At 42.3% G+C, this 24087-nt stretch overlaps 1 protein-coding gene across 2 annotated transcripts in view; it reads left to right on the forward strand.

Moving 5' to 3' along the window:
- RAP1GDS1 (Rap1 GTPase-GDP dissociation stimulator 1) overlaps positions 1–24087 on the forward strand; it is a 206731-nt gene that overhangs the window by 111249 nt on the left and 71395 nt on the right. The window contains exons 4-5 of one of the 2 annotated variants that reach the window (XM_073601221.1): positions 4504–4629; positions 10848–10994. In XM_073601221.1, coding sequence (XP_073457322.1) covers positions 4504–4629; positions 10848–10994 — 273 coding nt within the window. The remainder of the gene's footprint in view (positions 1–4503; positions 4630–10847; positions 10995–24087) is intronic. The other variant, XM_073601228.1, reaches the window with a different exon arrangement.

The following is a 24087-nucleotide window of genomic DNA, read 5'->3' on the forward strand; positions in this document are numbered from 1 at the left end:
ACACACACACACACACACACACACACACAGAGCTAACCACTACAAAAAAAGTATGTGTATTTGATTTATATATTTTTTTTTTGTTTAGGCTTGTAAAATAATGATAATACTTATTGTTCTTTTGGTTATGTATACAAATTCACGATATGTGTTTGTTCTTCTCTAGTGTATATCGAATGTAGTGAGAAAAATGGTGGCACCTGATGAGCCATGATTCTACATATGTCTACATGTTTTTGTTAATTGGCATTGAATGGTTAATTGATCCCATATGAAAGAAATGTGTATTTATATGCTTGTAAAGATCACCATTGTTGTAGGTGTCTTGTTCTAAAGAAGGGCGCTATCTGTATAGCCTGATACCGTCATGCATTTGGCACTGAATGGAACATGAATTGATGTCTTTTCTAAAATAAATTTTTAAGTGCAGCAATCCCACTTGTTCGTGTGCATGTGTGTGTGTATATATATGTATATATATATATATATATATATATTGCCTTGCAAAAGTATTCACCCCTTGGTTTTTTACCTACTTTGTTAAGTTAACAGGTATTTGTTATTCCTGCGCTACCATGTAAGGACAGTAATAATAAAGGAAAAGCAGCTTTCACCAAATAGGGTCCAACCTGACCCTGAGAGCAGATGTACTAGGTAAATAAGAATGGTGCTGCGCTAATCTTAATGTACCCCACAGTGCCTAAATAAAAATAAGCACTAGCAATCAGTGGCTTAAGGAGTGAAACGCTAACTTCAGTGTGCTGGTGAATGAAAAAGTCAGGCGGTGACCTATATCACCTATAGTGCTAGATAAAAATAAACGTAAGTGAGCGTGAGTCAAAATAGTGACGTGTAGGTCAGTAGTAATACATCAACCTAAAAAACATAAATATATATTGCATCTGAAAACTATTAGAGCCATAAAAAAACTCCCCAAAAAAAAAACAAACACAAAAGTATTGGAAGTACAAAGTTACACTGAATGTCCGTGGAGATCTACGATCTCTGCAATAAAGTGTCCAATGCCATCCGTAGGTGCTTAAAAGTGGCAATATTAAAGTTCATAGAAAGATGTGGCTTATGCAGCAGCAAAACACATTTTATAATTCAAAAAAGTGACTTGTGCAATAGGTGACACCTCCAATATTATTTCAAACGTGCAAAACAGTGGAAAAAATATATAAACAGTAATTAGGCAAGGCAATATATATTTATAATTAGGCAAGGCAATATATATTATACTTTTGCAAGGCAATATATATATATATATATATATATACATATATATACACACACACATGAAACACACAAAATAACACAAAATAAAAATAAACGTGCAATATTACAATGAATGTCCATGGGGATCCATAGTATATGCAATAGAGTGTCCAATGCCAACAGTAAGTGCTTACAGTTAAATAGAGCAATATTAAATGTTCATGGAGAAAAGTGACTCGTGCAACAGCTGAGTATTTCAAAATACAAAAGGTGACTTGTGCAATGTCAGGTAACTCCAATATTTCTTAAAACGTGCCAAACAGTGGAAAGATATGAGCAGTAGTTGGATCTTTACTCACATTAGCTAGCATGAATAGAAATGTGAAGTGTATACAGGTGCTCTTCATGCAGATAATCCTACACTGGAAGGTAATGGCCCCTTACCTCATTGATCTGAGGTTACAGCATAAAACAAACGGGCGCTGCTGGTGTCTCCTGTGGGCATGGGTCCTGCACTCAGGGCTGTCTCTCAGTTTACCTCAGATCCTCCAGGGGTATAATGACCAAAGGGAGACAAGGATGCCATATAGTGTAGTAATTTTGAACTTCACAGAGCTTTTTTAATAACATAAACCAAGGTACTCACACAAATTAAAACAGAGGATGCAAAAGTTCGTACACTGCTGACAGTGGAAGGTGTGCCTATCCCTACGCGTGGCGTCACGGGTCACGTGGTTTCATCAGGGGAATCCCTGATGAAGCCACATGACCCGTGGATTCATCAGGGGACCCAATTACCTTCAGAAGTCACATAATTATTGAAATGATGTCCACCTGTGTGCAATCCAAGTGTCACATGATCTGTCATTACATATACACACCTTTTTGAAAGGCCCCAGAGGCTGCAACACCTAAGCGAGAGGCACCACTAACAAAACACTGCCATGAAGACCAAGGAACTCTCCAAACAAGTAAGGGACACTGTTGTTGAGAAGTACAAGTCAGGGTTAGGTTATAAAAAAAAAAATATCCAAATCTTTGATGATCCCTATGAGCACCATCAAATCCGCACACCAAAACTCACAGACCGGGCAAAGAGGGCATTAACCAGAGAGGAAGCACAGAGACCTAAGGTAACCCTGGAGGAGTTGCAGAGTTCCACAGCAGAGACTGGAGTATCTCTTCATAGGACGACAATAAACCGCACCCTCCATAGAGTTGGGCTTTATGGCAGAGTGGCCAGAACAAAGCCATTACTTTCAGCATAAAACAAAATGGCACGTTTTGAGTTTGCGAAAAGGCATGTGGGAGACTCACAAAATGTATAGAGGAAGATGCTCTGGTCTGATGAGACTAAAATTTAACTTTTTGGCTATCAAAGAAAACGCTATGTCTGGTACAAACCCAACAAATCACATCACCCAAAGAACACCATCCCCACAGTGAAACATGGTGGCAGCATCATGCTGTGGGGATGTTTTTCAGCAGTCGGGACTGGGAAACTGGTCAGAGTTGAGGGAAAGTCAGATGGTGCTAAATACAGGGATATTCTTGAGCAAAACCTGTACCACTCTGTGTGTGATTTGAGGCTAGGACAGAGGTTCACCTTCCAGCAGGACAATGACTCCAAACACACTGCTAAAGCAGCACTTGAGTGGTTTAAGGAGAAATATGTAAATGTGTTGGAATGGCCTAGTCAAAGCCCATACCTCAATCCAGTAGAAAATCTGTGGTCAGACTTAAAGATTGCTGTTCACAAGCACACACCATCCAACTTGAAGGAGCTGGAGCAGTTTTGCAAGGAGGAATGGGCAAAAATCCCAGTGGTAAGATGTGGCAAGCTTATAGAGACTTATCCAAAGCAACTTGGAGCTGTGATAGCCGTAGAAGGTGGCTCTACAAAGTATTGACTTCAGGGGGGTGAATAGTTATGCACATTGACTTTTTCTGTTATTTTGTCCTATTTGTTGTTTGCTTCACAATAATAAAAAAAAAACATCTTCAAAGTTGTGGGCATGTTCTGTAAATTAAATGATGCAAATCCTCAAACAATCCATGTTAATTCCAGGTTGTGAGGCAACAAAACACGAAAAATGCCAAGGGGGGTGAATACTTTTGCAAGGCACTGTGTGTGTGTGTGTATGTATGTATATATATATATATATATATATATATATATGTGTGTGTGTGTGTGTGTGTATGTATATGTGTGTGTGTGTGTGTATATATGTATATATATATATATATATATATATATATATATATATACTGTGGAAATAAAACAAAGAAGGAAGAAGCAGAAGGTATTTCTTTTGAAATTTGAGGCTGATTAAGTGAGTAATTGTTTTCTGCAGAAGGGAACTGAGAATTCTTACAGAGTAAAGGTAAGTAAGGCTAGCCATAGATGAGTCCTCACTGGGTTAAAAAAAAAAAAAAAAACGGACCAGATTCCCCCTTCCACACACTCGATGTGGATGGGGGAATCTTCACCGCTGTAGTCTATAGCCTTCAACACTGATCGAGCAGCTAAAACCCGACAGCGTGGTTGAACAGAAAATGATCAGTAGATCAACGTCTGTACAACCACAGTGGCCATACATGGATTGAAATTTGGCCAGTCTCTGCTGAACTGGCCAAATTTTGATCCATGTATGACCAGCAGTACAGGGAGCAGTACAAGAGAACAAAGCTTAGAAACTTGCAGCACTGAAATGGGATGCAGACACTAATGAATTAGAACATGTTTATTGTTCGAATGCCTGGTTTGCTGTTGGCATACCTGAAACTATAGTAATATTATGCCAAGAAAAAAAAGGTAGAATGCTTAATACATGACAGAACTCTTACACCAGTTTAGGTTTTCTAAAGAGAAATCCTAGAAATCTCAGCTAGGATGTATGGATGAGGATGAATCACTGCTCTGACTCCTTCAGTTATGTGTGTAACGTTTAGCTTGAGCAATAAACTTTGTAAGCACAGGATTATTTCAATGGGAGCTTAATAGAAAACATGTTAAGAAAAAAAGCGTACACTAATAGTTTTTTTTTTTTTCATTCAACCCAGCAGGCTGAACAAAAAAGAACTGACAGCTCAGGTTGCAGTAGCTGTACTAACAATGCAATGTTGGTACAGCGATCTCTAATGCTATGCTATTGTGTTCTGACAGGGGGACGTTGATCTTTCAGCAAAATGACTGTGTATATGTGTATGTTATGTTGGCAGGCAATTTTGAGACAAGCTTGTGTGTGCGCCAAGCAAACTGAATATTTTTTACCATTATTTCAGAACAATTGCGGATTCCGTGTGTGGATGCCGGTCTGATTCCACCGCTGGTGCAGCTTCTGAACTGTAAAGACCAGGAGGTGTTGCTGCAAACGGGACGTGCCCTTGGGAATATTTGTTATGATAGCCGTAAGTATTGTATAATCTTGTCATTTTGTGTACGGTGAACCTGCTAAAAGATCTCTCTGGATGGTTGCTCCTGTGTATAGCAAATAACACTCTGTGGGCTTAGAAGATAAACTGCCAAAACATTTCAATCTGGCCACCACTTTGTGTTGCTGAGGATGACTACTGAGGCCCTAGGGAGCTAGTAGTCCCCATTGCGCAAAGGTAATCTATCAAATATTTGGACTCAAACCTGTTGGACCATAGAAACCAATATTCTTTGTTAAAGCCATATATTAAAAGCAGAACAACTCCTCTTGAAAGGGTTTTTCTGCAGGAGCTGCAATGTTAGAACTGGTTTTATTAGTCTGTGTTCATTAAAAGCTAGGCCAATTGAAAGCCTCACCTGATTTGTCTGCTTGCTGCTCTGCAGCCACTACTGTACACTGGAAAGGCTACTGAAATCAGCACTGAACTTGTGTATGAGCCCCATTCAGAATTTTAAAAACTGCATTTGATTTGCATGAGTTTTGTTTTATAATGCTGTGTTATCCTCTGAAATATGGTCTAATTATAAAATAATGTAGACAAATCATAAAAAAGGATAATTTTTTGGTTGTGATGTCTGGGCACAATGTAATATTAAACCATTGATTTGCAGCTCTTAATTTGAAATGGTAAGGTTTGCCAGAATGTTAATACTTACAATTTAACACACCTAATGTCTTCTGCATGAAATCTAATTTTCTTTTTTCCATAACTGCTTTTCAGTGTCTTTGTTTTATGCAGCAAAATCTTCTCTGATGAATACCAGTTGGCATGCATGGACCTGGCTCAGCCATTTCTAATATCTCTGTTCTTTTTCTCACTGTGACAAGCTGATAAATGTAGTCGGGTGCTCATCAGTCTCTTCGCTATAAAACTGAAACAGAACCTTTTTTTGTTAGCCCAGAATATGCTATTTTACCCCAATCCTTCTGTAAAACAGCACTAAGAAGCAGGTGTACATCTACTACATTGTGTAATTGTGTACCTCATTTTCCTACTCTCATCTGTTGTCTGCCTGTAAATTATTTCTCTTCCCAGTGCTTTGTTCTGCTGTATATTTTTAAAGTGATGTTTGCTAAATAACTTATCGCGCGGCTCCAGCAATTCACAAGCCTTTGCACAAAGTCTGTCTAACAATTTCTGCTTTCTTTGCCTAATTAGGAGATCAGTAATGCTTTGCAAATTACTTCAACTACATATAAGACCTCATGTACACTGGACGTTTTTGCAGCTGCTTCATTTTTTTTTCCTGCCTAAAAACTCCCCATGTATGTTAGCCTATCCGATTATGCACACGTCTGCTTTTAGCAGCATTTAATGGCAAGGGTTTTTTCTAGGCATAAAAAAAAAAAAAAAACACTGCCAGTGCATCCAGGAGAAGCAGAGTTTAGGTAGAAAAAAGGGTTGGTGCTTCTAAACGCATCTAAGCATGTGTTAATGTTAATTCATTTCAATGAGCAGAGTAAATTATTATTCTGGCCAATGGAATGAATTAACGCTCAAGAGCTTGACACCTCTAAATGCGTCTAAACGTTTGTAAAACCCTTAGACACTTTTACAAGCATCAGGCAAATGTCATGTGTGCATGAGCCCTAAGACTGGTTGTTTCATCATTTATGCCTTCTGTATGTAGCAAATTTACCTATGTAAACTGGAATCCTCTAAGTGAACTGAATGTGCCGTAAAATGTTTTTAAGGTAACAATAGTGATAGTGTTCAAGCAGCTAGTGTAGCCTTCATTCACCTGTGTTAATTTTCAGATGTCCTTTGCATCCTAGTTCAAGGCTTTACAATTTTATGTCTGTCGAGATAAGCCTGCCCCCTCCTAGCACTAAACTAAGCCCACTTCCATTGTGTCGTTGATTGCCAGAATCTCAGCTGGCAATATAAGGATTAAAGTATATGTAAACCCTCAACTTGTAAAACAATCCATCCAGTTTAAAATAGAAATGAAGGGCAAAATATTTGTGTATACATATAAAAAAATATATAAATATGTTTTTCACAACTGATTACATGCCCTCTGTTCTCAGCTGCATAAGTTGCTCAGAGAGCTGAGGGAGGTAAAACAGCAGCACACTGAACTTCCCAGTGAATGGCTAAGGGGGGACCTTTCAGGACAGGTCTGATCATTGTTGGAAAGTAGTCTGAGTACTCAGCACAGCTAGAGATCACGGTGTGCTCTCATGCCTAGTATAGTCAGTTTTTAATGTGAAAGCAGAGGGACTGGCAGGAACTCTAGGGATTTCATACAGTTACATGGTAACAGCAGACACATATCAGGAATATGAAATGTTAGTTGATATATTCTTTAAATGGCAGTGGGCAGGCTTATTATTTCTTATTATTATGATACAGGATTTATATAGCACTGACAGTTTTTATGCTTCGCTTTACAACTTGAGATATAGCTTTACCATGTACAGCTGACCCTAGGATTAACAGGCCTTCACAGGGAACAACTCTATTATCCTTAACCTGCTAAAGGTAGTCAGACTAGGGTGTGTACACATGCTTTGCTTTGTGGCAAACTGATCCCCCTTGATTCGTTTGACAATAGGTACTGCTACTGAACACAACATATTTAAGTGACTATGTGATACCATACAAGGCTTGTATTTCAATTGTTCAATTCCTGCCATCGGCGGTACAAACTTATAAATCGCTTGAGCTGCATGGAAAATTATTGGCTAAACAGTGAGTTCATCCTATCAGATGCAGTCACTGTTCAGGTATTCAGGCAACAGCTGGTACCTGAATACAATAGAATATTAGAAATGTACACATATACAGATGACCTAAGGCCCCTTTCATATGGCCGGACCAATTGGGTCCGATTGTCAGTTTTTTGGTGGACCTGATCTATTACCCCGGACATGTGTCTATTGACAACCGCCAGCATCCAATCCTATCTGCTAAAAACAGATGGCTGGGGATCTGTTCCCAGTTCGTCTAGTGGATCAGATCGGATGGACGTCGGGTGTAAACAGACAATCCGTTTAGAGGAGAGCAGGATGTGTCTGCTCTGCATAAGCGGGAATGAGAGGATGGATTCCCCGCTGAGCATGTGAAAGGGGCCTTGAAGAGGATCATGAAAAACTTTTAATCTTATTTCTTGTCTTTTTGCATTCATCATTGTGCTGATTTGACTAGGCATGGTTCCTTATGTGCAGTCAAAACAGTTTATGTCCAGCTTTAGCTGTAAATTGTTATGACTTGTTATATTTCCTTTGAGCGAGGTACAGCATTATTATTGTTTTCAATTTATATGGATTACTAGTTAGGTTTGATAACTCAAACTTTTTCATTATAAAATAGTATCACATTTCTTAAAAAGGAAACGATCGCCGCTACTCCTGACCAGCCAAGGTGAGCAAACAATAAGGAGTGGCCTCAACCTACATGTCTCCACCAAACCACCATGATGCATTTCGACCCACCCACCTTAGAGTATCACTTTTGTTGGGATCTGTTTTGTGACGCTGTCATGCCAATTGTTGACAACAGGGCTGTTTGTGTTTCCCTTGAAGCCCAACTCCAGAAAAAAGCTTTTGAAATACTAAATACTTCTGTCAAGTTTTTAATGCAGTCTGTGACACCATGGACAAATATGCACTGGTGCCTACAACAGCAGCTAAAAAAACTAGGTTGTAGGGGTTGTCACGGGCAGTAGAACATACAGTAAAAAAAAAAAAAAAAAAAAAACACCTGGCAAAAGTTGTAACTCCTTTCCTTTTACTGAAATAAGTGATTTATTGCAGTCTTTTTCCCTACTGGAGACATAGCCCCATTTGGGACACCGACTGAAAATAGAAAAGGGGTTCTGTCATTTTCCCACCTGGAGCAAAACTAAAAAATAAGTTTTGGACATTAACAGCAAGTCAGGTTCTACCTTTAATTTTTTTTAAAAGCCTGTCAATCCTGGAGACAGCAAATATAGGGTCAGACTAAATACATTTGCCAACACTTCAGGCCTACTTTAATTCTCTTGATCATAATTTATTTATGATTTTGTACAGATAAAAAAAAACTAAAACCAGCAAATCCTGCCCAAAGGTAAGCTTACTAAAGAAACAAAGACAGAAAAAAAAGTGAGTCCAAAAAAAACAATAACTCATAAGAGAACCTAGAGCAGGGGTGCTCAACCTTTTGAAGAGCGAGGACCACGTTGTAATGTAAATGAGCCCTTACTGTCCTGAGCCCCCTTTAAGGCCCCTTTCACACGGTGTGGAATCCTCTTGCTCAGCGGGAGATCTGTCTAGAGCAGAGCGGTCAGATGACATGTCTGTGCCTGCTCCGCATATGCAGAGCGGACATGGACACAGCCCACTCTGCTCTGTGGGCTTTCCGATCTTCCCAGTTTTTTTTTAGCAAATTAGCGGATTGGAGGTAGGCGGGTGTTAAACTAGCACAAGACATCTGCATACATGTGCAGCTCCATAAAGGTGAATGGAGGGTCCACCTGAAAAACAGACAGGCGGACCCAGTCAGACTGTTTGTCTGACTGGGGCCTAAGGCTGCTTTCACACTGATGTGCTGCTCTTTACCCGCATCGCATCTGAAACACAGTGCATCTGTGGCTTTCCTGTACATTAGCTGCACTTTACCATAGACTTTTTTTTATATCTTGTAGGTTTGATGCACTTTCTGAAAGCACACCAAACTTCTAATTCAGGATATAATTGAGGTCTATGGCTCAGTGCAGGTAACACACAGGCGCACTGCACCTGCGCATCCGTGTGAAAGCAGCCTAATAACCATTGCAGAAGTCTGATACAGTATTATGCCTATTGCTAAACTGTGATTTTGACAAAACTGACCTTTTTAATCCTTCACTTTCTGATCTGCAGGAATCACTTTTTTCTTCATGCATAGAAAGGGGCAAACTCCAAATTTTTTCTTGTACGTGAACCAGACGACTGTTTGCCTGATTTTCTTATAGTGTGTAGCAGCGTTTTATAGGTGACCTCGCTGAGCACTAAGAAGAGGGGGAGGGGGAGAGTATGGGCCAGACTTGCATAATAAATAAAGTACCCTGTGTTTTATGCTCTGAGTGTTTAGGAAATCATCAGAACATGAGATACTTGGAGGTGCCTTTATATAGTCAAGGGTGGCAATGAACCAAATTGGAAAAGTACCACAGGTTTGCTTTTTATATATCCGATTTGAATATTTGTCAAAGTACATGGAAAACAATAGTTTTTTAGCCATAGTCTATTTGTTACACTGGGTTAAATATACAATTTAAATTCAAAACTATCATTAGAACTAACACTTTAAAGCAAACATATGCTGAAAGAAATATGTAGGCTGTCCTTACTGCCTCCTTTAAATTCTAAGTGCCTTGCAGTCATGCCTGATCCTTTGACTTCAAAACGTTTTTAGTTGCACACCTGGAACATGCAGACGATAATGTCAGAATAACATGTGTGCATACTTGCGTGAGCGTCCGTGAGCACGGAAGTCGTAAAAGCTTAACTACAGAAAAATATACGTATACAGGAGCTGTTTTACCTTGCAAATGATTTTTAATTCTGTCTGCCCAGTTCTGAAATGTACACAGCCATGCCACACAGCAGCTTATCTATTGAAGTTAAGTAATACTTACAGGTCTCCTCCCTGCCCCAGCCCGTGACTGGGCAGTGAAGGAGAAGCAGCACACTGATAAGCTCACCTCTCTGTCACTCTGCTCTCTCCTATCAGCATGTTCCTTGCTAGCACTTGAACTGAGTTGCTCCTTGTGCTGCTTCTTACACTCCCAGTCTGAGCTTTGCTGCACAGAGGCTGATATTAAGTCAAATTCAGGTACCAATAATAAGTCAGATTTTGGGGCTTGCATTAAAAATAAATGGTGTATTCATAAATACAGAGCCAAAATAACTCGTGTCTTTTATATTTGCCTGGAACTCCACTTTAAATCCACTTGACTAGCGGGCAGCAAGCATTATCAGACGTCTCTGCCATATTTCTCTCTGCACAGATTGACAAAGATAAGATGACACATTAGTAAATCACATAGAAGAGAGAAGAGTTTTTTTTTTGCCCAGTATTTTAAGTTGTTTTTATTTATATTATTAGCTTTCTGTCTTCGTCCTAACTGAAATTCACATGTTCCCCGGAATACTTTATTGTATAATATCAATTGAGGGTTCAGAATGCTTTCTATTTTAATGTGCCTTTTTGTTTGTTTCCAGATGAGGGCAGGCACGCGGTTGACCAAGCGGGTGGTGCAAAAATTGTAGTTGACCATTTGCGGTCAATGTGCACTTTAACAGATCCAGCAAATGAGAAGCTCATGACTGTCTTTTGTGGCATGCTGATGAACTATAGCAATGAGAATGGTAAACTAACCGCTTTATCCAGATCCACACACTATAAAGACAGCTCGGCCTACGAGCTGAGCATAGAGAATACCTTCACTTCTCAGTTTAGCCTTTCACTCTACTGCCAAGCTTTTTACTCTGCTATGAACAACTTTCTGAGCACAATTAGAGATCACTTTCACACACACTTGTGAATTGGATGTTGAAGAGAAAAAAGCAGTAGAATTGATTTTTCCAAACCTGTTTTTGATATTTCTTTTGAAGTCATAAAATCTGGTGTCAGAATGTCTGCAAGAAAGCTGAAGTGTTAAATGCAAAATAAATTCCCTCCTATATCCCTCCATCGCTGTTCAGCCAGATGGATGTGCACTGAATCTCGGAAACAATCTGTTCCACGTCCTGCTGTTCTATGGGAAATTCTATGCAGTTAGTCTCGTACATGCATTTGTGTGCTGACCCAGTAACATGCCACATTCTTATCTCCTGTAGGTGGCGCAAGCATGCTTCTGTTTTTCCATTTCATTTGCCCCTACTTGCCTTCAGGTCTAAACCAAATACTGTAGATATAAAAAGAAAAGAAAAAGACTTTACTTTTTGATTTATTCCCAGTCATTCTGCAAAGTCAACCTTTATTTCATATCAAAGATGTTTTTTTCTTTTTTAGCACTGGCATTTTAATTTTGTGAAAGGGCCATTAGAAGAAGGCATTAGGGGGTATGTGCGAGGATGATAAAATGAGCATAACCTCTTGTGGTAGCTGTGCACTAAGGCAGTGACATTAGTACAGTCTCCAAAGTGACTGAAGACTGTTGATGTTAGCACCCACCGTATAGAATAACTGCAGCCCACCTGCTGTTGGCTTGGCTTTAGGTCATATAATTGGGGAATCTCTCTCTTTATGGGCCAGAGGTACGTTTTTGATCATTTGGGTACCCCTAGCCATCCTCTGAAACTATTTAAAGCGATCCTAAATATTTAGTTTAGTTCTGCTTGGAAGTAGAGCTGTAGCCAGGCTATGGACATAAAAATAACCTATTCTTAGTGTTACTAAATATAAGTGTTACTAAACCAACAACAGTAAAATCAGTCGTTATATGCAGTAAAGTGTGCTTGTTATACTCACTTTGTAACCTAAGGCGTAATCCTGTGCATTTTGTAAAAAGGCTTTTTGATCCTGTCTTCTCTGAGCCTCCCCTTTTTTTACTGTCCCCAATTAATCTCTGGACAATACAGAGCCTTGGAGGCACTCTGCACATGCTCAGTTTGGTGTGTATTGCTAGAGAGTTTTTTTTTCTTCTCTGGGGGGAGGGTGCATGTGATTAGCACAGAGTGTTAAGGGTCATGCGGTCTCATTGGACAGTCAGGAGAATGAAGACTCCTCCTACAAGCTTTAACCAGTCAAACTTCTATATACTGCTGATGGGAAAAGGTATTTAGTAGTTTAGATTTATTAAAACTATTGCATTTTCATGTTCTGCGTGCTGTGGGAGACCAGATATACTGAATGTGCAGGGTCCGGGGTTTAGTAACACTTTAACAAACCATAACATACATTTTATGCCCTTTAAGCCCTTGTTGACTATTGTAGCTGCTGACAATGTGGGGACCTACTCATTCTTCAGGTTTTTAGCAAAGATACTTCCACTTGTTTTCAGAATCTCATTTTGCTTTTCACTCCTAGCAGTGGCAGCACATCAGCTGTGTAGAGGAATACAAATTAATTACAATTACAAAGTGAATTTTCACTTAGCTTAGTGATTGAGGTCAAATTCACATTGCAAAGCATACACAATCCTGTTCAAGGACATAAAAAAATAAATTTCTGATTGCACATGATTGGATCATTTCACCTCATTTACTAAGCTAAGGAAGAAAAATCACTTTGCAAAGTACACATGCTCTACTGCTAATTAGAAAATCAACATCAGAGTGTATAGCCAAATGTACCTTCTACAGAATTTGCAAAGGCAGCATGCTGACTTTAAATGGTTCTAAAGCCTTAAAGTGGATGTAAACCCTGACATATACCCAGTGAAGTGACTGGCCTCAGATGATACAGAAATGAAACAAATCTCCTACATAGGTTTTACTTGTATATCTACTGTCTTCCCCTTTCTTCACTCTTTGGAAAGTGCAGATCTTGTTAAAAATATTTATTCCTCCTTCAGCAGCACATAGAGGTGGGTGGGGATACTGGACTTACACTGTGTGAGAGCTAATTGGAGGAAACGGACACCCCCCTCCACATAGGAAGAGGAACGAAGGAACATGCAGAGCTGTAGTCTGAATAGACAAGCCCCCTGCTTATCTACCTCTAAGCTCCCTCCCCGTTGCAATTTTTCAGCTACTATTAACTCATGTCGGAGAGCTTGTAATAAGGGAGACATGCTGATAACCGAGGAACGAAGCACCATAGAGAAACAAAACTTAGAGCTTTGGAGAGAGATAAGTAAACACTACGGATATATGTGCTTAGTTCAACTTTCATGTATGGCGTTTACAACCACTTTAAGGTTTTCACCTTTTTTTTCACTTTTTTTGTTTTCCCTCAAACACTCTATAACTAGTTCCCGTGTAGGTTAAAAAACCTTGTGTTGCAGCCAACCCCCACCCCCCTCCCCCTTTTTCTTATCTGAGCCCGATCCAATGTAGCGATGTGCACAAGAGCAGCGGCTCCCACCCCTGTCTCCCTCATTGGGCAGATGGATAGCAGTGGGAGCCATTGGCATGGGGGGGGGAGAGTCCTTCTGTCTGTGTCAATGGAGCGCTTTCCGTGGGGGCACCCGCTGAAGAGGAGGGGCCTGGAGCGCTGGTGGGGGACCCCAGAGGAAGAGGATTGGGCTGCTCTGTGCAAAAACATTGCCCAGAGCAGGTAGGTATAGCCATGTTTGTTATTTTAGTTTAAAAAAAAAAAAAAAAAAAAACTTGAAGGTTTGACATCACTTTAAAAGGCTAAGTTTATCATTTTTTTTTCTAAATTCCAGCTCCCCTATGTACCAATATACCATTAATGTACCTCTGTTGCAAAAAAATAAAAGCTTTCTATGATTTTCAGAACAAAGCCTTACCTCAGCCCTGATGTGTTCCATAGAAAAGTTCATGAATTCCTGGTATGTAGATTTGGGACGTGAAAAGACACGGAAAAAGGGTCAACTTAGCTTTTAACCCGTGCAGGTTACTGAGGGTTTTTTTTTTTTTTTTTTAACTGCAGATGATTGTGTAAACAGTATACTGTACCATGCAAATCCAGCTTCTCCCCACCAACATATGCTCACCTTTCCTTTGCTTCCCTATCACTCTGTTCAGCTGCAGGGAGCAAAGGAGTACTGGAGCATGTGACCCATCCCACTTCCTCTCGTCTGACAGTGCTGCTAATTGATGATTGGAGCATTTCTGGCACATAGGGGAAGGAAGAGAGTCTTCAGCCCTCTATAAGCTCCACCTACAGCTCCTCTTTTCTTTTTAGCGCCTGAGGGTTGAACAGAGCTGCAGGGAAAGAAGAAAAGGTAAGTATGTGCCTCTGGGAGAGAGGAAAATACAGCAGAATTTAAAGTACACATACAGTGGGGACGGAAAGTATTCAGACCCCCTTAAATGTTTCACTCTTTGTTATATTGCAGCCATTTGCTAAAATCATTTAATTTCATTTTTTTCCTCATTAAGGTACACACAGCACCCCATATTGACAGAAGAACACAGAATTGTTGACATTTTTGCAGATTTATTAAAAAAAGAAAAACTGAAATATCACATGGTCCTAAGTATTCAGACCCTTTGTTTAGTATTTAGTAGAAGCACACTTTTGATCTAATACAGCCATGAGTCTTTTTGGGAAAGATGCCTCAAGTTTTTCACACCTGGAATTGGGGATCCTCTACCATTCCTCCTTGCAGATCCTCTCCAGTTCTGTCAGGTTGAATGGTAAACGTTGGTGGACAGCCATTTTTAGGTCTCTCCAGAGATGCTCAATTGGGTTTAAGTCAGGGCTCTGGCTGGGCCATTCAAGAACAGTCACGGAGTTGTTGTGAAGCCACTCCTTCGTTATTTTAGCTGTGTGCTTAGGGTCATTGTCTTGTTGGAAGGTAAATCTTCAGCCCAGTCTGAGGTCCTGAGCACTCTGGAGAAGGTTTTTGTCCAGGATATCCTTGTACTTGGCCGCATTCATCTTTCCCTCAATTGCAACCAGTCGTCCTGTCCCTGCAGCTGAAAAACACCCCCACGGCATGATGCTGCCACCATCATGCTTCACTGTTGGGACTGTATTGGACAGGTGATGAGCAGTGCCTGGTTTTCTCCACACATACAGCTTAGAATTAAGGCCAAAAAGTTCTATCTTGCTCACATCAGACTAAAGAATCTTATTTCTCACCATCTTTGAGTCCTTCAGGTGTTTTTTTAGTAAACTCCATGCGGGCTTTCATGTGTCTTGCACTGAGGAGAGGCTTCCGTCCAGCCACTCTGCCATAAAGCCCCAACTGGTGGAGGGCTGCAGTGATGGTTGACTTTCTACAACTTTCTCCCATCTCCCGACTGCATCTCTGGAGCTCAGCCACAGTGATCTTTGGGTTCTTCTTTATCTCTCTCACCAAGGCTCTTCTCCCCCGATAGCTCAGTTTGGCCAGACGGACAGCTCTAGGAAGGGTTCTGGTTGTCCCAAATCTTCCATTTAAGAATTATGGAGGCCACTGTGCTCCTAGGAACCTTAGGTGCAGCAGATTTTTTTTTGTAACCTTGGCCAGATCTGTGCCTTGCCACAATTCTGTCTCTGAGCTCTCCAGGCAGTTCCTTAGACCTCATGATTCTCATTTGCTCTGACATGCACTGTGAGCTGTAAGGTCTTATATAGACAGGTGTGTGGCTTTCCTAATCAAGTCCAATCAGTATAATCAAACACAGCTGGATCCAAATGAAGGTATAGAACCATCTCAAGGATGATCAGAAGAAATGGACAGCACCTGAGTTATCTATATGAGTGTCACAGCAAAGGGTCTGAATACTTAGGACCATGTGATATTTCAGTTTTTCTTTTATAATAAATCTGCAAAAATGTCAACAATTCTGTGTTTTTCTGTCAATATGGGGTGCTGTGTGTACATTAATGAGGAACGAAATTAAGTTAAATGTACTTAAACAACATTTTCACTTGATGATCATGTAATATTACAAATGTGCAAAAATCTATCTATCTATCTATCTATCTATCTATCTATCTATCTATCTATCTATCTATCTATCTATCTAGAGATATATATATATATATATATAGATATAGATATATATCTATATATATATATATATCACTATTCCTCTGCTCTGCCTACAGTATTCCTTTTAGATGATAAATCACATTTTAGATCCATAGATCCTTGCGATAATGTGTTTGTGTATTTTTTTTTTCGGTTCAGTAGTGAATTACCACCTTTGCCTCTCCCGGCTGGAATTGGGTTAACTTCATATAGTGCCGAATTTTCAAAGTGATGTGGTAAATCTCATACACTGAATATTTTAGGTTTGGGTTGCTTTTACGTTATTTCTGTCCTTAAACACTGTATAACTAGTTACCGTGTAGGCCAAGTGGGATTCTAGTTGCTAGTTTATTCAAATGTTGCAAGCTTGTAGAGTTTTTCATAGCTGTCCCCAAGTGGCTGCCCTCTCATTTTCATGACATTAGTGCCACTTCAGTGCTAATGTGACCATACATGGTGACCTTACGGAGCCCGAGACATGGATGTTGTGGCTTGGCATAAAATTTGTCATCTGCTGTTCTTAGAATAAAATTCTCTACTTCGGTGTTTTGAGAGCTGTTGTAATAAGTAGTTCTGCTTCTTTTTCAGGATGATCACTTATGTGATGTGACATTTTTTTCAGCTGCTATAACATTATATTTTTATATCCTTATTGTTTTTATTTCAGCATCTTAAAGGCACCCTCACATCATGTTGACCCAATTGTATTGGGTGTAGAGGAATATGTACAGAGGATACACTTTGTTACGTCCATGCTTATGACTTATTCCTCCCTCTCTGCTTTACTTTATATATGCTAACTGATCAGATCACGTTCATACTGGCTTCAAATCTCTCTCCACTGGTGATGTCTCACACATTGTCACTAGACTATGGGGTTGATTTACTAAAACCAGAGAGTTTAAAATCTGGTGCAGCTCTGCATAGAACCCAATCCGCTTCCAGGTTTTTTTGTCAAAGCTTAATTGAACAAGCTGAAGTTAGAAGCTGATTAGTTACTAGCACAGCTGCACCAGATTTTACAATCTCCAGTTTTAGTAAATCAACCCCTATGTCTCCAAGGTATTGTGTTGCATACATCACATGGTAGTTTTTTTGGTGGAAATAAATGATAACATTTCACTATCTCAGGAACAATAGAGTTTTATACAGAGTAGTTTTGCTTCAGTTGCCTACAGATATAACAATGGCTTGAATTTGTTGACCATCACATGGCTATGGGCAGTAGCAGACGCTTAAAGAGGGAGTACCGCGAAAAAAATAAATTTAAAAGTCAGCAGCTACAAATACTGCAGCTGCTGACTTTTTAAAATAAGGACACCCATCGTCCTTCGGTCCTTGGGTGCTGCCGCCGCCATTCTTTGTAAGGTAATCAGGAAGTGAAGCACTGCGGCTTCACTCCTCGGTTCCCTACTGCGCATGCGCGAGTCGCGCTGCGCTTCCTAACTGGTCCCCGCTGTCTCTGGGACCCGTGTGCATCCCAGCAGACAGCGCGGAGGGGGCGTAGACTCCCGTGGGAGTCTATGCCGGAAGTGGGTGCAAATACCTGTCTTAGACAGGTATCTGCACCCCCCACCCCCCTGAAAGGTGCCAAATGTGACACCGGAGGGGGGGAGGGTTCAGAAAAGCGGAGGTTCAATTTTTGTGTGAACCTCCGCTTTAAGCTGGCCGTAGACGGTTCGAACTTCGGACGGTTCAGCACAGAGTGGCCCGAATTTCAATCCATGCGTGGCCTGCAGCTGAACAGAAGTCGATCTACTGACCGACTTCTGTCCAGCCGCCCTGTCAGAAACAACCTGGCTCCAGGAGGTGTCTGTCTGCACTCCCTACTCTCCACTACATTAACCACTTGACCTCCAGAAGATTTACCCCCCTTCATGACCAGAGCATTTTTGCGATACGGCACTGCTTTACTTTAACTGACAATTGTGCGGTTATGCAACACTGTACATAAATTAAATTTCTCTTTCTTTCATCGTGGAAACAGCGCCTCCTTAATCTTGACCATTGGGTTATATTGCCTCCACAGGCGTAGGACTAGGCAGAAAAAAAAAAAAAAACACCTGGCTATGCCTATGGGCTGTCCTCAGTCAGTATATAACCCCCTCTCTGCTCTAGGTATTCAGTTTATTTCTGTCTAGTCAGGAGTAAGTACCTAGCTCCCTGCTGGGATCTTTTAGCAAATTTTTCTCTTTGTCTGTCTTCCATGCATTTTCTCCTGGAAAATCTACAATCAACTGCTGGGCGATGGGCTGGATAATCTAGATCCAGTGGTCTCCCCAGTCCAGCCAGCGAGCGCGTGCAGACTGCAGCTACGCGATAGGTCGGCCGTGACATAGCCTCAACGGACGGAGGCTGGCCCGCAAGTTAAACGTCTCGTAGGGTTGCATACAAACAGGCTCTGGTCCGAGTCCCATCAGTCTCTTGGCCGACAGCCCCCCACTTTGATGATGAGGAGTTCTGTCTGGAGGGTCACCTGCACCATGGATTGGTAAGTACAGTCCCAACTCTCCTCCTTTGTGCGGTTTGGGGTGGGCGTGGGTACCCTCCAGGGATGGTCGGACCTGCCTGCAGGATCCCTCCTCCCATCCTAAAGTCCCTTGGTTAAGCTGGGCTCCCCCCACAGATTAGTGGGAGTCCCAGGGCAGGGAGTAGAGACCTCTGGGAGTCTCCCCCGCCATTCCCCTTCTGGGTGGTGTGTGTCCTGCCCTGGCGGTATGAGGGGGTTCCAGTGCAGAGGGTGCAGCGGAGACCCCTAGGTGCATGTCCTGCTGTGTGTGCAGTTTGGGGGTCCCAGTGCACAGCGGTGTTCCCTTAAATGTTCACCCTGCCTGGTGGAGTACAGTACCTTTTTGAAAGGGGGTCCCTTTGCAGAGGGTGCGGCGATGTTGAAGGCACAAAGGATCCTGGCAGCATGCTTCAGCATGTCAAACTGCTGGCGGCCATTTTTGGGAGGACCGATGACATCACGACGGCCATTTTCCCTTGTTTTGGCTGGTCTCCAGCTGATGGCATCACGGCGGCCATTTTTCATTAGTGTGACGCTGGAGAAGGCTGAAGCCTTGTGGAGATGCCAGGGCTCCTCCTCTTCCTCCTCTCTTCTTCTCTTCCTGTCCGGGATGGATGAAATAGATGCCGACCATTGGTGTTTGCTGGGTCCGAATTACGGTGCTCTTCCGGCTGGGAAGATGAGGCTTTGGGGGGGGACCTTGTGTATCTCCCTCTCTGCTGATAGGTACCCTCGCCATTGGGGTGTCCCTTGGTGGTGCCAAAGATTCCTTTTGTTCTACAGGGTCTTCTTTCCTATGGAGCCTCAGGGTCACATCTCACTCACTGATCCCCTCATGGAGGTGGCAGGTCCCTCGGAATCCCAGCTTCCCATAATTACGCTGACGGCGGTCCTTGAGTCATTGGTTTTCCGAGTGGAAGTAGCGCGTGGACAAAGCCTCAGGAGGAACCGTCCCCACCTTCCCCTGCACAGTTTATCTCATCTGATTCTGAGCCTGATGCTGCCGGGGTAGGTGCCCCATCCAGCAGGGTTTAATATCTCGCCCCCTGACCCGTCTGATAGTGAGGATGAGTCCTCCGGGGTCTCAGCAGCGAGTAAAAAAGTGCTGGTGGACGCACTTGTTACTGCAGTGTGGGAGACTCTAAAGGTGGAGGACGCGACTGACAGGGCCACAGATGTGGCTGTGTCCTTTGGTATGCATAAGTCACCTCGCACACCAAAGATGTTTCCTTATCTGCCTTATTTGATAGGTTTACCTAGAAGGAATGGGAACAACCAAATTCACCATTTCTGGTCCCCAATTGTTTCTCAGTATGCTACCCCTTTGAAGAATCACTTTTCAAAAAGTTGAATTGTGAAAAAACAGTGAAAAAGAAAACGAAAGCAGCCGCCACACACAAAGTGCTACTTACTAGAAATGTAAAATTAAGAAAATGTGGCGCTCGCAAATGTTATTAAACATGTGTAACCAAGTGTAGATAAGTGCAGATGTGAATATACAAAGCAAAAAACATGTAAATAAAGTCCAAATAAATGTGCTGATCCGCAATGGGAAAAAAAATTTTTGAAGTGCAATGTACCACAGACGCTCCAGAACTTTTCAGGTGCAGAAACACCACCCCCACATGTGTCCCCACTCACCAAATGGTGATGACCCCCAGCTTTGCAGTCTGGGGGTCACTTCAGGCTTATGTGATGGTATCCAGAGAAGCTCAGATCAAAGGATTTCTTGTTGGAATTTCTCAGCAGAATCATCAGGCACCAAGAAAGAATTAAAAAAAAAAAAAAAAAAAAATGGAACTAATAGTGAAAAGTACCGTTTGAAAAGGGATTTATTCCATATACAAATGGGTACTTACAAAATAGTTGATAAAAACAGGTATATAAAGGGATTAGAGATGGATCCGGACGCTGCTCGCGGCGTGCATTCCAGAAACCAGGAAGTGCGTTCCAAGGAGCAGGAAAAGACGTCAGTGCCACCGGAAATACGTTTGGCAACCTACAGGAAACCTATGTTTCGCCAACCTACAGGGCGTTATCAAAGACCATTGATTACGTCCTGTAGGTTGGCAAAACATAGGTTTTTTGTAGGTTGCCAAACGTATTTCCGGTGGTACTGACGTCATTTCCGTCATTTATATGCCTGTTTTTATCAACTATTTTGTAAGTACCCATTTGTATATGGAATAGTTATATGTACTTTTCACTATTAGTTCCATTTTTTTTTTTTTTTTTATCCTTTTTTGGTGCCTGGTGATTCTGCTGAGAAATTCCAACAAGAAATCCTTTGATCTGATATGCACAACACCACTCCTGAGCTTCTCTGGATACCATCACATAAACCTGAAGTGACCCCCAGACTTCAAAGCTGGGGGTCATCGCCATTTGGTGAGTGGGGACACGTGGGGGTGGTGTTTCTGCACCTGAAAAGTCCTGGAGCGTCTGTGGTCTATTGCACTTCAAAAGTTTTTTTCCCATTGCGGATCAGAACATTCAGCACATTTATTTGGACTTTATTTACATGTTTTTTGCTTTGTATATTCACATCTGCACTTATCTACACTTGGTTACACATGTTTAAGAACATTTGCGAGCGCCACATTTTCTTTATTTTTATTTTCCTAACTGAATGGGCCAAGCTTTTGCGCTAGGGTCTGGGTAGTAAGCAGATTCCCACTGCTTATGTTGACTTAGCGGACGGGTTGGTCCATGGGATGCAGTATATTTGTGATGCAGCCTTGGATGCAGCTCCTGTGCTGTCCAAGCTTTCTGTTTCAGCGGTGGTGATTAGATGTGTGCTGTGGCTTAAGAATTGGTTGGCCCTCTAAGAAAGCTCTCATTGATCTGCCCTTTCAAGGTTTGGGGCTACCCTGGATGACATCATTAAGGGTGTCACAGGGGGGAAGAGTACCTTACTGCCTCAATCTAGGAAAGGGAAGGAGCCTTGTCGCAGACAGGGGCCTTCATTCTCAGCCCATAAAAAAATATTTTGGGCTCCCACTGCGCACAAAGGAAACAGATCTCTCAAGTCTTCCCTGGGAAGTTCCAAGCAATCTTGGTCTGGTAAGCCTAGAGCAGGCTTCTCTGGACCCACTGACAAGACTCCTTCAGCATTGTTGGGGTGGGGGGACATATTCGCTGGTTTCCAGATTCATGGACCTCAAGCGTCAAGGGGGTCCAGGAATTGAACCTTTTGGGGTTACCAAAGAAGGGGGACAGAGTTTGTCCACTTCAGGGGGCCCTGTGTCTCATTGTGTGGGTATAATTCCTGTAAAGGTTCGGGTGATGGCCGAACTACCCAAGGTCCCCTCTAGCCCCATCCAGGAAATGAGGTTACCTGGATCTGACTCTGGAGTGAATGCTGACCAGGTTAGTAGCTTTTCTTCTCAAACGTCGGCCCCTTCAGCAGGTTCAGTTCAGCAGGAATTAACTGAGGCTCGTGGCAATCGTGCGGGTGCCTCTGGTAGATGCCGCAGTCATCCTAGTGCCACTTTGGGGCCAACACCTTCCTCTTCTGCGGTGCTTGTGAAGGACCAAGGGCAAAAGTCTTCTGGTCATTCTGGTGGCTGTAAACGTCCTTTGGGAGCTACCTCTCAGAAAGGACCAGTTGTACCGAGGGCTGAGCTTCCATCCTGCTTTACAGTTACTGGTTTTAATGGCCTAGCCATTGAAAGGCAGGTACTGAGTGATAGAGGTCTGTCGGGATCAGTGATCCCTACTATGGTGAAGGCTAGGAAGTCGACCTCTAGTAAGATATACCATCGTTCGTGAAAAGCGTACCTTTCTTGGTGTGAGTCGATTGGCGTTCATCCTCCATTCTTTTCTGTGGTTCGGATCTTAGCTTTTCTTCAACGGGGCATTGAGCAGAAGTTGGCCTTGAGTACCATCAAGGGCCAGCGACCCCTAGCCGCTCACTCTTTAGTTTTTTACCTTCATTCTAGGAGTCTGGCATATGGCTCCACCTGTACGGTCTCTTTTGCTGCCATGAGATCTAAACTTAGTACTATCGGTTCTCCAGAAACCTCCATTCGAAAACATTCGGGGGATTCCCCTTACCTATGTTGTCCCAGGAGGTGGCATTCTTGGTGGCTAACACCTTGGCCCGCAGGGTTTAGGAGTTGGCGGCATTATCCTTTCGTAGTCCCTATTTAGTACTCCGTAGGGATAAAGTGGATCTTCGTCCCTGTCCGTCATTTCTGCCCAAGGTTGTCTCTGACTTCCATTTAAATGAGGGCTTTGTGTTGCCGTCCTTGTGTCCCAAGCCGGCTCATCCCAAGGAATTTGCTTTGCATACCCTGGATGTGGTTCGTGCGATTCGGGTATATCTGGCACTTACTGAGTCCTTCCGGAGGTCAGGCACTTTTTTTGGTTACACAGGTACCAAGGAAAGGGCTGGCCACTTCCTCGGCTACCATCTCCAAATTGATCAGACAGACTGTGACTTATTGTGACCTATTCTATTAAGGGTCGTGTTCCTCCTTTCCCTGTCACGGCGAATTCCACTTGGTCGTCAGTGTATACCTTCACTAAATTCTATAAAGTAGATATTTTGGCATCTGCGAATGCCTCTTTTGGCCCCAAGGTTTTGCAGGCTGCTGTTGAAGAGTTCCCACTTGAGGGGTGGTGTTTTCTTAAAAATTTTATTTTTTCAGATTGGGCTTCTGTGACCTGGCTAGGGCTCTTGTGGTTAGCCTTAGGTTATTTTGCCCACCCCTCATTTTTCTTTGGCACTGCCTTTGGACATCCCAATGGTCAAGATTAAGGAGGCGCTGTGTCCGTCGATGAATGAAAGAGAAAATGGGATTTTTGTACTCGCTGCAAAAACCATTTCTCTGAGTTCATCGACGAACACTACATCCACCCCTCTATGAAGTTTTTGATACTTCTATTACTGCTTGCTACTAAACTGAATACCTAGAGCAGGGAGGGGGTTATATACTGACTGAGGACAGCCCATAGGCGTAGCCAGGTGTTTTTTTGTTCTGCCTAGTCCTACTCCTACGTAGGCGATATACCCAATGGTCAAGATTAAAGGGTTTGTGAACCCATTTGTAAAAGTCTCTATTAAAGGCTGGCATAGCACACTGTGTTAAGCATTTTTTAAAACGAGTGTTGTAATTACTGATTTTTTTTCTTCAGGCCGGTCACATGACTCGCGGCCGCGTTCCAGCTCCGATGGATGGCTTCTGCGGGAGGGGCCGCAATCTCCCTCTGACGTCAGCCGGGAAGACCACTCCTCTCCTCCACAGAATCCCCGTCTCATAGCTGTAAAGCGGCCACGAGTCACGTGAGCGGCCTGAAGACCGCTAAAAATTGTTATTTGCAACACTAGTTTTAAAAAATGCTTAACACAGTG

Source organism: Aquarana catesbeiana, linkage group LG01 (assembly GCF_042186555.1).
Source record: "Aquarana catesbeiana isolate 2022-GZ linkage group LG01, ASM4218655v1, whole genome shotgun sequence".
NCBI classification, from domain to species: domain Eukaryota; kingdom Metazoa; phylum Chordata; class Amphibia; order Anura; family Ranidae; genus Aquarana; species Aquarana catesbeiana.